This window comes from Dipteris shenzhenensis, chromosome 10 (assembly GCF_047967505.1).
Source record: "Dipteris shenzhenensis isolate YYH24624 ecotype China chromosome 10, Dip_SZ_1.0, whole genome shotgun sequence".
NCBI classification, from domain to species: domain Eukaryota; kingdom Viridiplantae; phylum Streptophyta; class Polypodiopsida; order Gleicheniales; family Dipteridaceae; genus Dipteris; species Dipteris shenzhenensis.
Window position 1 is genome coordinate 48,195,023 of NC_141605.1, and position 14,031 is coordinate 48,209,053.

Below are 14,031 nucleotides of genomic sequence, written 5' to 3' on the forward strand. Positions count from 1 at the left end.
GTAACTAGAAGAGTGTAGCGTGTGACAATTGGTGCAAAAAGGAAAGTGAAGCTAATGAGCTAAGGTTCTCTCTAAGGACCAACTATAGGCTAGTAGTGTTGGGAGATACTTGGGGCTTACCGTCCATCTTGGTAGCACATTTGGGCTTTACTCCTTTTTTATATCTGGAATGTCCATAATGAGATACTTTTTAAGGTGGGGGTAGGGGTGGGTTTTAGGGATAATGCTATGTTTGGTATGATAAATTGATGCAAGTTGATGTGGGGCAGGTAGTTGGTAGGAAGGACTCCCTTGGGGGTTCATGCCTGAAAGATCTCAGTGTTTCTTTTGCTTAAGTTTTTGACCTATATCATGAAGGTCATGGGCAGTGTGCCCTATATAGATGACCAAATATTGTAATATTTTCTCTATTTTTCTATATAATAAAATCTGGCATGTTTATGTAAAAAAATAAGATGTAATATTAAGTGACCCTTTAACAAGAAATAAAAATCTTAAATATAGGAGAGACACGGGCAAGCCAATTGATGGTCTTGATGGGAGAAAATCTTGAAACTTTAGCGATGGGTTGCCTTCATTGAAATTACTTTTGTCTTCATTGAAATTAAACAAGGGTATCATATATGTGGACATATTGGATCTTTGTAAAGAGAAGATTGATGAAGAATAGGCTCCCAACTTCGAAACTTTTAACTCATTTATTAGCACTGCCTCCTTAGAGGCAGTGCTATAGTAGAGAGTTGCAAACTCTTTTGTGAATTTCCACTTGTTTTTTTTTTAAATTTAATTAACTTATGTGTTTCAAATTGCCATTTATGGAGATCGTCCTATAAAAGTTGCATTTGTCAACCCAACGCCCTTAAAAAATCGTTTGCTTTCTCTTTAATATTCAAAAGTGTTTGCTTTACCACTATACTAAGAGGCAAGTGCCCGTGCACACTTGTGCACTCTTGTCTTTGTAATGAGGAGACGGAGAAAGGAAATAGGCTATCAACATTTATCTTCATAAGGTGGATGGATGTTTAATGTCCCTACATCTCCGTGATTATCTTCTAAACAATCCAAATAAGCACGAGGTAGTACTATGGATTGAAAGAGCTTGAGGCAATGGGCAATACCAACTATCATGTTGTCATGCTTCCAAAGCACCAATGATGAACTCATTGGGTGAATTCCTTATTCATGTTTCAATTTAGAACAATAGTTTGCTTTTGCCTTTCTTTTTTGGAGCACAAATAATTGTCATAAGATGGACCCCTCTTGTACCTTATGGCAATGATTGCTATCATTCCTTTGGCCAATTTAGAATGATAGATCATACATCCTAGTATCTAAATACATCAACTTTGTAGTATGTTAGAAGATGGTGCAACAATCCCAAAGATAAGATGTATTAAATAATTCAATTTGATGTCTTGCTCAACGTACATCAATTCCCAACAAGTGCCACCAATCAGGCACGTATGGATGCTTTTTCTATCATATGTGCCTATTCGTTACGCACAATGGTATTAATTTATCTAAGTATCACTATCATGTTGTCATGCTTCCAAAGCACCAATGATGAACTCTTCGGGTCAATTCCTTATTCATGTTTCAATTTAGAACAATAGTTTGCTTTTGCCTTTCTTTTTTTGAGCACAAATAATTGTCATAAGATGGACCCCTCTTGTACCTTATGGCAATGATTGCTGTCATTCCTTTGGCCAATTTAGAATGATAGATCGTACATCCTAGTATCTAAATACATCAACTTTGTAGTATGCTAGAACATGGTGCAACAATCCCAAAGATAAGATGTATTAAATAATTCAATTCGATGTCTTGCTCAACGTACATCAACTCCCAACAAGTGCCACCAATTGTACTTCACTGAAAAGCACTATGCCTTCATTTTTGCAAGGGTAATGGATCTCACATTGTTACTTATGTTGATGACATTGTTCATGTATTTTGGCCCTTTAGGTTGTCCATTGTCCAATGACGAACTCACATACCCCATGATGCAAACAAGTAGGGTTTAGATTACGTTCCAAATTTTGCGTTGCTTGCTTCTCGAAAGCCTTGTACCAAATCTCTACAAGTTGACCTTGTTTTAATTTGGTTCCTCTTGTATAAAATTTTATCAAATAAAAAGAATTTCATATTTGGGTCCTTAAAGTATACATTTGGAAAGAAGAACTCGATTTTGACTCTCCCTACAAATCTACTAATAAATTGATTCCATAATTCAAAATTAAAGAGATAAAACTTGCTCAAGCCACAGAATTGTTATTCTATGAGTTAATATCCATTTGTTTTCACTCTACCGAGACTCCTTATATACTATTCATTTTTGAGATCTCACTCTGTTATGTATCACTGAAGGAGGTACTCTACATATGTCATATAATTATTTTTCAAGATCTCACTCTCTTATGGGACGCTGAAGGAGGTACTCTACATACTTCTAGAATTCACAACTTTCTTAATACTAATGCTTTCACCATGATTAAAACACCAAGATTTTTTATTGTCTGCAAAGGAAATTTAGACGGCAAAAACCCAATTCTCATTACGTTTGATAAATTCTCATTAACATGAGCTTATTATAAGCTCACATTAGCAATTTGAATTAACATAAGCTACTCTAACCAAACTTGGAAAACCTAACCTAACCTAACACCTAACTAACCTAATGTTGTCCCCCCTCGCCCCTCTATCTTTTCCTCATCCTACCCCCTCCACATGGGGCGCTTGCCTGTCCCTTGTCTCCTTGTAGCACCTACTTCCATTTTCCTCTCCCTCAGTGCAAAGGCATGGATGCTTTGACACACAAAACACTTTCACCTTATGGGGAGCGATGCTCCCTCAAGGCTGGTTTCATCTAGACAGCCTCATCACTCTCGAACATTGCCCATCAACGAAGTCATTTACTACATGGTTGAATCCCATGTAAGGATCAAGGGAACAACAGCTCACATTTCAGACTACGTTGGAATTGTCGGCCAATGTCAGGGTGACGTTCAACGAAAGTGAGCTACCGTTAAAACCTTACCTTATCAAGTGCTAGTTCAAAGACCGCATTGTAGTTAACTACTGGTGGGGCACTTCGATTGTGGACTCTTGAGCCATAAAGTGCAAATGTCATAAGACTCTGAGTGCTCATCGATTATATAAACCTAGATTCTATTGTTGTTGATGAACCGCAAAGAGCGGAAGACTAGTAAAAAGGACATGGTGGGCTTACCCGGTTGTTGACGAACCATAGACATCTAAAGATTCTATGGTTGTTGATGAACTGCGGACAGCTGAAAATTCTATGATTGTCGATGAACCGCGGACAGATGAAGACTAGTAAAGAGGAATTGGTAGGCTTATCCTCGTATTTTGCAGACATGATGGGCTGGGTGAAGGGACGAGAGAGGGGCAGTGCAGGGAGGAGGTGCAGGTAGCCAAGGCGGTGAAGAGCAATAAGATGGAATAGGGAAATCGGGCAGATAAGAAGGGGGGGTTTGAGGAAGGAGGAGAGCAGGAAGGTGCTAGGTCAAGAAGAAGGTGACGTAGAGTTGGAAGGAGCCAGGTCGAGAAGAAGGAGTGGTAGGCAGGAAGGGTAGCACTGGCTAGTTGCTTTGGAAGGGGAAGGGAGAGGCAAGCTGAGGAAGGTGAGGGGAAGGTTGAGGCGATTGAAAGGGGCAGAGGAGAAGTAGAGATCGGGAAAGGAGAACGGCACGTAGGAGGATAGTGGGGGGCTCCTTGGCCCATCCTTCGTGGAGGCCTTCATAACTTAGGTTGGTTACACCCCCCCCCCCCCCGCCCAAGCCATGCGTGCCTAGCTTGTGGGCGGGGGGAGAAATGCAGTCGTCCACCACTTGGTTACACACTGCCGAGAGGTGGATCCCACGACTGTACCCTGCAATCCCTTGTGCAGTCAAAGCTGATTGGTGGAGCTCCCTTGTGGATGGAGTTGGGCATGAGAGCTCCCCTGCCCAGTTAAAAAGGAAAACAAGGCGGGGGGTGCATTGAATGCTCTCTCAAAATCAACATTGTCTGTTGCCTAGTGCGTAAGCTTGATCCGTCCACCACTCTCAAATTAATCCATTGATTGGTGCATTTTTTTAAAATTGGGTGTCCGCTGCTTGGTGTGTAACCAACCTTAGGCTTAATTGGCCGGCGAATTCAATGGGCAACTAACTCATATGAATTTTAGATTTTTCAATGTGAGGGGAGACATATTGGGTCATTCCCTCACCCATACTTAGGGCACTTAGTCCAACTTGCCTTGGTGGAAATTCTTCACATAATTTCCTCCCTATGAATGGAGAATCCCATACTAGCTAGTGTACAGTGTAATTGTTTAAGCACATGGACACGGAAATAACCGATTGATTCATGTGAAGCAAGGGGCGAAGTTGTGTAGTAGCCGCACGAGGATCATGATTGAGTGCTAGGTGGCAATGGCCTAGAGTAGTTGCTTGGAGGTTCACTTAGAGGTTGATCTAGAGTGTAGTTTTGGAAGGCCCCATGGCTTGTGGTAGTAGGAGGCAACAATAGCAAGAAAGTGATGAAGAATAGTTTCCTAATGTTGAACATAGTTTTTTTTTGGGTGAGAAGAGAAGAGAGAGAACTTATTAGAAAATAAAGAAATATTGCATACAAGCTAAACCACCTAAAGCGCAAGGACTTTGTGAACATAAAATTGGGTTGCTTGTAGGACTTCCCATTTGTACATTGTGAAAGAAGTTAAGGGGCATCTTAGCACATCGAAATATTATATTTTTGCGGGTTTTCTAAATTTAATATAGAAAAAGGGCATGGACAAGATTCCATAGGCAATACTGAGCATCATAAAGGGAGCCTTTGTCCCCAAGCAACAGAACCTTCCACTTGAACGGGAGATAGATATGTTTCTTGGCAAGCCAAGAAAAGACCTACAATTGAATCTTATTGCAAGACCAAAATAGGTTACAATGTGATTCAAACTCTACATGACAGAATCTGCGAATAGGGGACCATCTCGCCATTTTGGACATAGTTGTAGTTTTTGGCTTCTGGAGGGGTTATGATTTGGGTTTTCACAAAAGAGAAATTTGGCGTTATTTGTGTGTGGTCTTCTTTTTTAGAGGGTCTTAGGGCTTATTCACTCCCCACTTGCTATTTTCTTCCCTCCCATCTTTTTCTCTACTTTCTCTCCCCCCCCCCCCCCCCCCTCTCTCTCTCTCACACACACACACACACACACACATTGAGCTTTCGATTCATCATCTCTTCTAGTCTCTGTCCTCTCTTCCATGTTGCACAACCAATTCGTCTTTTTCGCTATTTTGAATGTCGAGCAGTCCTTATGAATTATTTATTATTATTCACCTTGTTTTCTTTCTTCCATGCACCCACCCATTGTCCTATGGAGGGGCACACTGCCTTGGACCGACACTCAATTGAGCAAAAGGTTCGAACAAGGGCAGCCCATTATTCTATCGAGTGGCACGCTGCCCCGCAAGACCTACGCTGAGCAGAGCAGAGGATTCGAACAAGGGCAGCCATGTTGCGCTGGGGGGCAAAGGAGCGCAAGGTAAAAGTGAGGATTGCCAGGTGGGGAGGTGATATTTTTTGAGGATGAGAAGAAGAGGGGTGTTTTGATGTTTCTTTACTTGAGAAGGGAGATCTAGTCATTTTTAGCAATGGAATGTAACTTGGGGGGGCAAGGGGCGTGGGGGGACGTGGAGGCTGGAGGTGGCGACAGGTGGCAAGGACGCCCCTGTAAAAATGGGGTTAGGGTTAGGGAGGCTCAACGGCTAAAGATAAAGAAGAGTCATCTTGAGTGTTGTGTTTATTTGCTCTTCTTCAGCTTCTGAGGTTCTTGGCCTCCGTTTTTTCTACAAATCCGCCATAGCCATAGCTCCTCCCCTTCCCTTCCCCCTTCTTCGATCCTCTTCCGCATCCTCCCGTCACAGCTTGGAGACGAATCGCCAGCTCTTTCTCACGGTCCCTCCCTCAAACTTTCATCTCTTTGCCTTCCCTTCTTAACTTTTCTCGTCAAGCTCCTTCCTTCCATTCCTTCTCTCCTAGTTGCCTCACCTCCTTCCCTTTTTGGTTTTCTCCAATGTCGTTTGAACGTTAGTGAAAGTCCCTTGCTCTTCGTTGTGAACCGTAAACCTTTTTTTCTGTCAATCTTTCCTTCGAAGTTTTTCAAAATCAGTAGAATTAGCCAGAGCAGGCGGTTTGCAGCAAAGTTTTAACCTCAAAACACTATTCTAGCGATGGAAGCTTGCCGTTCCCAGAATGAGCGAAATGGCTTACCTTTCAGACCTCCATTGCTTTTGTCCTGCCTCTTAAGAGCTTGCTCTATAGTTAAGACTCCTTGGCTTTGCCTTTTGGCCATTTCAACCAATCCTCCATGTCCTCTTTCTTGTCCTCTTTCAGGTTGTAAGGAGATTAACTTAAAACTCGCAATTACATCTCCCGTCAGGCCCTCAGCTCGTGTGGAAGTCCGGTTGCCGTACTCCCTCTTCTCATCATGGATGCTTATTATGGTACCACTGCGAAACGCCCTTATTCTCTCTACGAGGACGATGACCTTGAACGAAACGGGAGGCAGAAAAGGAGGACAACTGCGAATAATGAACAGTCAGCGCTGGCTCCCCCTGGGTCGGCTGACACGGAATATCGCATTTTATGTCCTGGGACGAAGATTGGAAGTGTCATAGGAAAAGGGGGATCTATCATCAAAGCTTTGAGGCAAGAGTGTAGATCGAAAATCAAAGTCGAAGATCCTGTTCCAGGCTCCGATGATCGAGTGATATATATTTGCTCCACTTCGAAGCCTAGAGATCGCGACTCAGAGAAAAGCGTCTGTCCTGCCCAGGAGGCTTTGCTCAGAGTGCACGCTAGGATTGTTGATGGCGACGGCGGTGCCTCTGACGAGGACGACGACGAACCTCCACATCCCGTCACAGCTAAGCTTTTGGTTCCCAATAATCAGATTGGTTGCCTGATTGGGAAGGGGGGGAAGATCATCGAGCAGATGAGAAAAGAAATAGGTGCTCTAATCAGAATTTTGCCTAAGGAGCAGCTTCCGGCTTGTGCGGCGAGTACAGACGAGCTTGTTCAGGTGAGTGCGTTTGGGGGCAATGCCATTCTATTTCCGCAAGGTTCCGTTAAAACTGATTCCCCGCAACCTCTTGTGGTTACGGGGTTTCTTCTCAGTTTCTTCAGGGTGTTCTTGTTGACTAGCTCTGCTTGATATCTTAACGAACATAGCTGTATGGGCGGCTTATTCGCGTTGATGTCATTATGTTAGCAGTGATACGACGCTTGTTCTTATGGGTTGCAGCTATCTGGTGACCCTGTTTTGGTGAAGAAGGCCTTGAACGCTATTTCAACCCGTTTGCATGAAAACCCTCCTCGAGAACGCACCCAAGGCCAAGGAGGGTCCATGTTGTCTCAAGGGCCCGCCAGTGTTGCCTCCATACCCACTGGAGGTGGTCTGTATTCTTCGGGAAGTTATTTATCTCAAGGTGGCTCTTTGCTGGCTCCAACATCACTGGATATGGGGCTTGGACATTCGCTTACCTCACTTGGTGGAAATTATGGTGGAGGGGGTTATGGTGGAACGGGTCTTGGAAATACGTGGTCTCTCAGTTCTGGTGTGCCGATGCAACCTTCATTAGGTGCCACTGGTGCTAACGCTGGTCGAACTGAAGGTGGTATTGAAGATGAGTTTCTTATTCGGCTTCTAGTTCCCAACGAAAGAATCGGTAGTATAATTGGAAAGGCTGGTAACGTTATCCGAAAAATGCGAGAAGAAACTGGTGCAAGAATCAGAGTTGGCGATCAAGTGACAGATTGTGATGAACGTGTGATTGAGATCACTTCAACTGAGGTCAGAATCCTGCAAGAGACTGACTTATGTCTAATGCATGCAATATTTCTGCACAATTTGTTGGGTATTTCTGCTAATTTGCATGTGGCGCCTTTACTGACTGTTCCCGTGGGATTTTCTTAGTTCATTGAAGGATATACTTCATCTGGCATTGGAGCAGCTTTGCAAGTGCATGGGCGTCTTGCGGACTTGCAAATGGAAAAGGATCAAGACAACCAATCGTTCACTGCCCGGTTGCTGGTGCCATCTAACCAGATTGGTTGTTTACTGGGCAAGGGTGGTAACATCATTAGTGAAATGAGAAAACTTACAAGAGCCAATATTCGTATCCCTCCCAAGGAAGAACTTCCAAAATGTGCAGGCGAGAATGATGAACTCGTGCAGGTATGTTCGACTGTCGTCTATGCTCTCGATAAATAGAGTAATCTTTCTCTGTCTGGAAGGGAAATCAATTTGCACGGTTTAGTTTTCCTTACAAGTATATTTCCCCGCGGGGAAATATTGACAAAACTTGTTTATGGGCAGATCATGGGAGATCAAACTGTAGTTCAAGATGCCTTAGTCCAAGTACTGACAAGGCTGCGGGCTAATCTATTCAAGGGACGAGATACTGGAGGAGTAGGTGGGGCCAGGCTTCCTTTGTCTGGCATGGCCTACTCTGGAACTGCTATGTTGTCAAGCTATGGTGGAAGACATGAGCCAGGTTCACCAGGAAGGATGTACTCATTAGCTAATGCTGGTCTTCATGGAATGGACTATGGTGGCTATGGGGCTGCCCCGACTGCTGGCTTGCAGGGTAACCCTGGGAGGGGTCCAAAAGAATCTCGGCGTCGTCAAAGATAACTGGCTGGCTAGTGGACAACACTTAATGATAGTTTTTTGTGTGCCGCATCCCGATTCCTCAATAACTTGAGTTTTAGTTTTGAAAGTTCAATTGTCCATTTTGTTTATCTGCTTATTTTACTGAAATATTTAGGAGCAAGGATGTTTCATGCATTTTTATATTCTGAATGGTCCTGTGTCCTTGTTTTAGTTATGAAAGTTTAATTGTCCATTTTGTTTATCTGCTTATTTTACTCAAATATTTAGGAGCAAGGATGTTTCATGCATTTTTATATTCTGAATGGTCCTGTGTCCTTTTTTATGGCTCTAGCTCTTGGCTTGTATCTAGCTCTTGGCTTGTAGTCATGAATCTTGTAACTCTATCTGAGTAGACTTTCTAGTTGAAATCATTCTTGTGGGTTTTTTTCCTACTGAATGTGTCTGCATCCAGCTAAACACATGAATGAGATATGTACAATTGTCGTTTCTTGAACCAGGCACTGTTTTCTTGGTAGGTGGATGTGTATATGGTGTAATTGGATCCACCCCGTCTTCTCAGACAGGCATGGCTTTGAACATGGTGCACCGTGTGTTGGTATTTGGATGCAAAGCCTGCTTCAGCTGAATAGAATCCTTGTGTTGGCCTGCAGGAATTTGATAGGGTAATTTGCGTTTTAAGTTACTGCCTTGTTCCTCTTCGGTCGAGTACAGTAGTTAATACCTCATACGTGGCTGAATGCCCTGCTTTCCACAGAACAAAAAATTGCACGCTCAAATGTTTAATGGCTGCTCATTGTGGTAGGCTATACAATGGTGCAATATCTCTGTGCTCAGCAGTTTTTCTGCTTGTTTGTTGTTTGAACTCTGAGGGTTGTGCGTTTTTTAGAATTTCTGCATGTTTATTGGCTGAATTTCCTCGGCTTATTATTATTTCCTGGTACTTAACATTGAACAGTGATTATGCATGAAGCTGCAGTATGGCACCTCTACACCTTTGTATGCTAGAACACTTATTGGGGTTTAGGGTCTGGTACAAAAGGCATGGCTTTGAATATGGTGTACCGTGTTGGTATTTGGATGCAAGCCTGCTTTGGCTGAACCGGAATCCTCATGTTTGCCTGCAGGAATATGATGGGGGAATTTGCATTTAAGTTACTGCTTTGTTTCGCTTAGGTCAACTACAGTGGTTAGAATAACCAAGATCTTCTAAGCAATAGAGGATATGCATTCTCCTCCATGCGAATAACCAACAAACTCATTGTGTAATGATTGCCATCATAAAAAAAAATCAAAAAGCATACCCAAAGGCTCCACAGTTTGTTGATTAGCTATTCAAAGTTGGAATGGGTATGATATCACATTCTTTAGTTGTTGCAACTTATTCACCATTGGTTTAGACTGCCAGAGTGAAGTAGGATTGGGGTTCTTCTATGATTGCCATATGGATTGGTAAGAAGAAACTCAAAATCCAAATGATAGGCCCCACTCCGAAGAATGCCCCAAATGGGTTGAGGCTCACACTTATATAGGCATAAGGTCTACTAGGTGTCTCAAATGTGCAATGGCTGCTTGTGATGAGCCAGGGCTACACAATGGTGCAACGAATCTGTGCTCAGCAGCTTTGTCTTGAAGATTTGTAACATATTGTTTGTTGTTTGAACTCACAAGGTTGTATGGTTTAGCACTATGGCTGCCTTGTGTTGAAGGGGGGCTACACAATGGTGGTACATCTCCGTGCTCAGCAGCTTTTCTGTGAGAGCCTTGAACGCGTTGCAACATTTTGTTGTCTGAACTCACAAGGTTTTGTGGTTAAGAGTATCTGCTTGTTAATTGGCTGAAATTCCATTGCTACTTCACAGCTGGTGTATGGCACTTTTGTATGCCAGTATGCTTGTTGGGGTTTACTTACTAATGTACTGCTGAACATGTCACTGCCTTGTTGTCTCAAAAGAAGCACCCTAACATATTGTTTGTTGTTTGAACTCACAAGGTTGTATGGTTTAGCACTATGGCTGCCTTGTGTTGAAGGGGGGCTACACAATGGTGGTACATCTCCGTGCTCAGCAGCTTTTCTGTGAGAGCCTCGAACGCGTTGCAACATTTTGTTGTCTGAACTCACAAGGTTTTGTGGTTAAGAGTATCTGCTTGTTAATTGGCTGAAATTCCATTGCTACTTCACAGCTGGTGTATGGCACTTTTGTATGCCAGTATGCTTGTTGGGGTTTACTTACTAATGTACTGCTGAACATGTCACTGCCTTGTTGTCTCAAAAGAAGCACCCTAACATAATCCTCATAGTGGCCTGCTGAATGTTGCTTCTTTTAGTTGGAATACAGTAGTTATTAACTTGCTGAATGCCCTGCTACCGGCAGAACAAGCTAGCCTACATGTACTATGGCTGCCTTGTGTTGAAGGGGGGCTACACAATGGTGCAACATCTCCGTGCTCAGCAGCTTTTCTGCGAGAGCCTCGAACATGTTGCAACATCTTGTTTGTTGTCTGAACTCACAAGGTTTTGTGGTTTAGAGTATCTGCTTGTTAATTGGCTGAAATTCCATTGCTTACTATTCTCAGCTGGTGTATGGCACTTTTGTATGCCAGAACGCTTGTTGGGATTTGCTTATGTACTGAACATGTCGCGGCCCTGTCTCAAAAGCACCCTAAACATAACCCTCATATTGGGCTGCTGAAATGGCAGGGGGATATGCTTTTAAGTTGCCATGCTTTTAAGTTTGAAACTTCTCTTTGAATAGAATAGTTAATAACCTAAATATAGGTGAATGCCCTGCTTTCTGGAGAACTTGCTAGTGCTAGCCTTTGTTCCCTTCGTTCCCTCAAAATTGCGATGGCTGCTTGTGGGTGCAACATCTCTGTGCCCAAGTGGCTTTCCTGAGAGATCCTTGAACTTTTTTGCCGTTAGAACTCACAAGGTTTGTGTAGTTTGGAATTTCTGCTTGTAGACGTATATCCACGCAAGATTTGGTGCCCAACTGATTTGGTATGCGCCACATGGAAGGACAGTTGCGTATATTTTTACTAATGAATTACCTAGCTTTCTTGGCTTTAATGCCAATTATGTGTGTGAGTGTGTGTGAGGGAGAGAGAGAGAGGGAGGAGTTTATTGTGTTATGGTATATATGTATATGTGGCTTAATTTATTTATACTAGGACAAGTTCTACTTCTAGGAGTTTTTAAATGTTTTTTTTGGATAAAATTTGGCAAAATTTTATTAGAAGGGAAATATAAATTCTTAATAAAAAGGAAAATGGCACCTTTCATGACAGAAGCTTCATTTCTTTGTTTCAAAAAAGCAATATTCTTCTTAATCCCCAAGAGTGCACTCTCCAACGGCATCGTTTCTCTAGGGTATATATGTGTGACAGAGAGAGAGAGAGAGAGGGAGGAGTTTATTGTGTTATGGTATATATGTATATGTGGCTTAATTTATTTATACTAGGACAAGTTCTACTTCTAGGAGTTTTTAAATGTTTTTTTGGGATAAAATTTGGCAAAATTTTATTAGAAGGGAAATATAAATTCTTAATAAAAAGAAAAATGGCACCTTTCATGACAGAAGCTTCATTTCTTTGTTTCAAAAAAGCAATATTCGTCTTAATCCCCAAGAGTGCACTCTCCAACGGCATCGTATCTTTGAAAAGCTACCTAGTTCTTGAAGTTTCAATTCCAAAGAGAAACGAGTCAGGTTTGCATTACCTCTATCGAAGTAGTACAATTTTCCACCTCATCTTAAGCGCAACATGAAGGTTCTTGAGGGTCTTTTAAATTGCTCTCCATAAGTCTTTTAAGAGCGGGCACTCCCAAGAGCAAGTGTAAATATGTTTCCTTGGTTTTGTTGCATAGTGGATAAGAAGGAGAGACCTTGGATTCTACTTGGCAATTCTTCCCTTACGTCACTCGCCAAAGTATGAATTTCAGTTCAAAGGAAGGAGTTGCCTTCACACTCTCTCTAGTCTTGAGGGCCAGATGGATACCTTGTCTAATGGAGCATGGATCTTCCATGGATTACTTGCTAGTGTAGTTGTTGCCCCATCGAGATCTTCCCTAAGATCTCAAAGAAAGACCTTGGATAAGGGTTTTTCACTAGATGAAAAGAAACCTTTGTACATTGCTTCTTCTTTGAATACATGATTGGTTGGATAGTCTTGTTTGATTTTTTTCATTATTTCCCTCATCAAGTCTATTTTAGATTGACTCATCCCAAACTCCTTAGTTATTTGTCCCAATTGTTTCTAGAAACATCAAATATGTCACTACATTGCCAATCCTTTGAACAATAGGTGTGGAGCCATTTGTGGATGACTTACGACCATAGTACTATGATAGTAGGACCTCTCGAAAAGGCCCACTCCGAGAGCCACAATGACCTACCTAGCGAAGCTTCTCCATAAAGCGATCTTAGGCCTCCCCATTCACATCCCCTCACCTTAATTTTTCAGATATGGATCGTCCTAGCCAATAGTTTTGACTATGGGATCTTGACAAAGTAGTCTATTAGAACTATATCTTGCCAAGGGTAGTAAATATAGTGAATAACTTTAGGGGCGGTAATGCTGTTAGTATATTGCTAGTCCTCTAAGAAATATTCGTGGGTGACTTTCGTTTAATGGTAGGATCTTGGGAAAGGGCCCACTTTGAGAGCCATAGTGACCTACCTAGCGAAGCATCTCCGTAAAGTGATTTCAAGCCTCCTCATCCACATCCCCTCACCTTAATTTTCCAATTTTGGATCATCGTAGCTAGTTTTGATTGCGGAACCTTGACAGAACAGTCTATTAAAACTATATCTTGCCAAGGGTAGTGAATCCCTTTAGGGGCGTTCATGTTGATCCCTCTTGCTTCTTTTGCAGTGACCATCAGGTCCCACTTGAAGGCGTGCCACCTTTCTTGCAAAATGAAATTAGAGATACATTTATGCACTTTCTTTAAACACTTATATGAAAAATGCAGGATTGAAAGTACATAAATCACTAACAATTCCAATACATGCTTCGCCACAGTTATCTTCCCAATGACTATTTTCCCACTGATTTTTTGGAAAGTCCACTCAAATTTGTTTTTAAGGGAAATCCCAATGCCAAGCAAGTAGCCAACATATCTCATGATTTGACCAATCATTATCCACTTAGATTGAAACTTGTTCGTCTACATTGGTCTAGTGTCCCATGCTAGCCAAAGAGCCTCTATTTTTTCATTAATCACTCTCGAATCCGAAAGCTCTTCAAACTTGTTGAAGATTCCCAAGAACCTATTTTCCTTCGATCCCTCAATGAAACTCGTGTTGTCATCAGTACAGAACTGAGTGAGTAGTTTGAATTACCCCACAGAC

At 42.2% G+C, this 14,031-nt stretch overlaps 1 protein-coding gene and 1 non-coding gene across 3 annotated transcripts; both read left to right on the top strand.

Annotated features, from left to right (window-relative positions):
- Positions 1 to 5,814: 5,814 nt before the first annotated feature.
- On the top strand, positions 5,815 to 8,893 carry LOC147897917 (RNA-binding KH domain-containing protein RCF3-like). 2 transcript variants are annotated; one of them, XM_087380477.1, is made up of 5 exons: positions 5,815 to 5,964; positions 6,403 to 7,090; positions 7,313 to 7,861; positions 7,985 to 8,245; positions 8,387 to 8,893. In XM_087380477.1, the coding sequence occupies exons 2-5, from the start codon at positions 6,497 to 6,499 to the stop codon at positions 8,702 to 8,704; spliced, it is 1,722 nt and encodes a 573-aa protein (XP_087236603.1). In that variant the 5' UTR covers positions 5,815 to 5,964; positions 6,403 to 6,496; the 3' UTR covers positions 8,705 to 8,893. The 2 variants fall into 2 exon arrangements, with proteins under 2 accessions (XP_087236603.1, XP_087236604.1); XM_087380478.1 differs by having other exon boundaries at positions 6,449 to 7,090.
- Positions 8,894 to 11,054: 2,161 nt separating this feature from the next.
- Positions 11,055 to 11,171, top strand: LOC147897918 (small nucleolar RNA snoR86). Its single transcript, XR_015541721.1, has one exon. It is a non-coding gene; the product is annotated as a small nucleolar RNA snoR86 (small nucleolar RNA).
- The last annotated feature ends 2,860 nt before the right edge of the window (positions 11,172 to 14,031 follow it).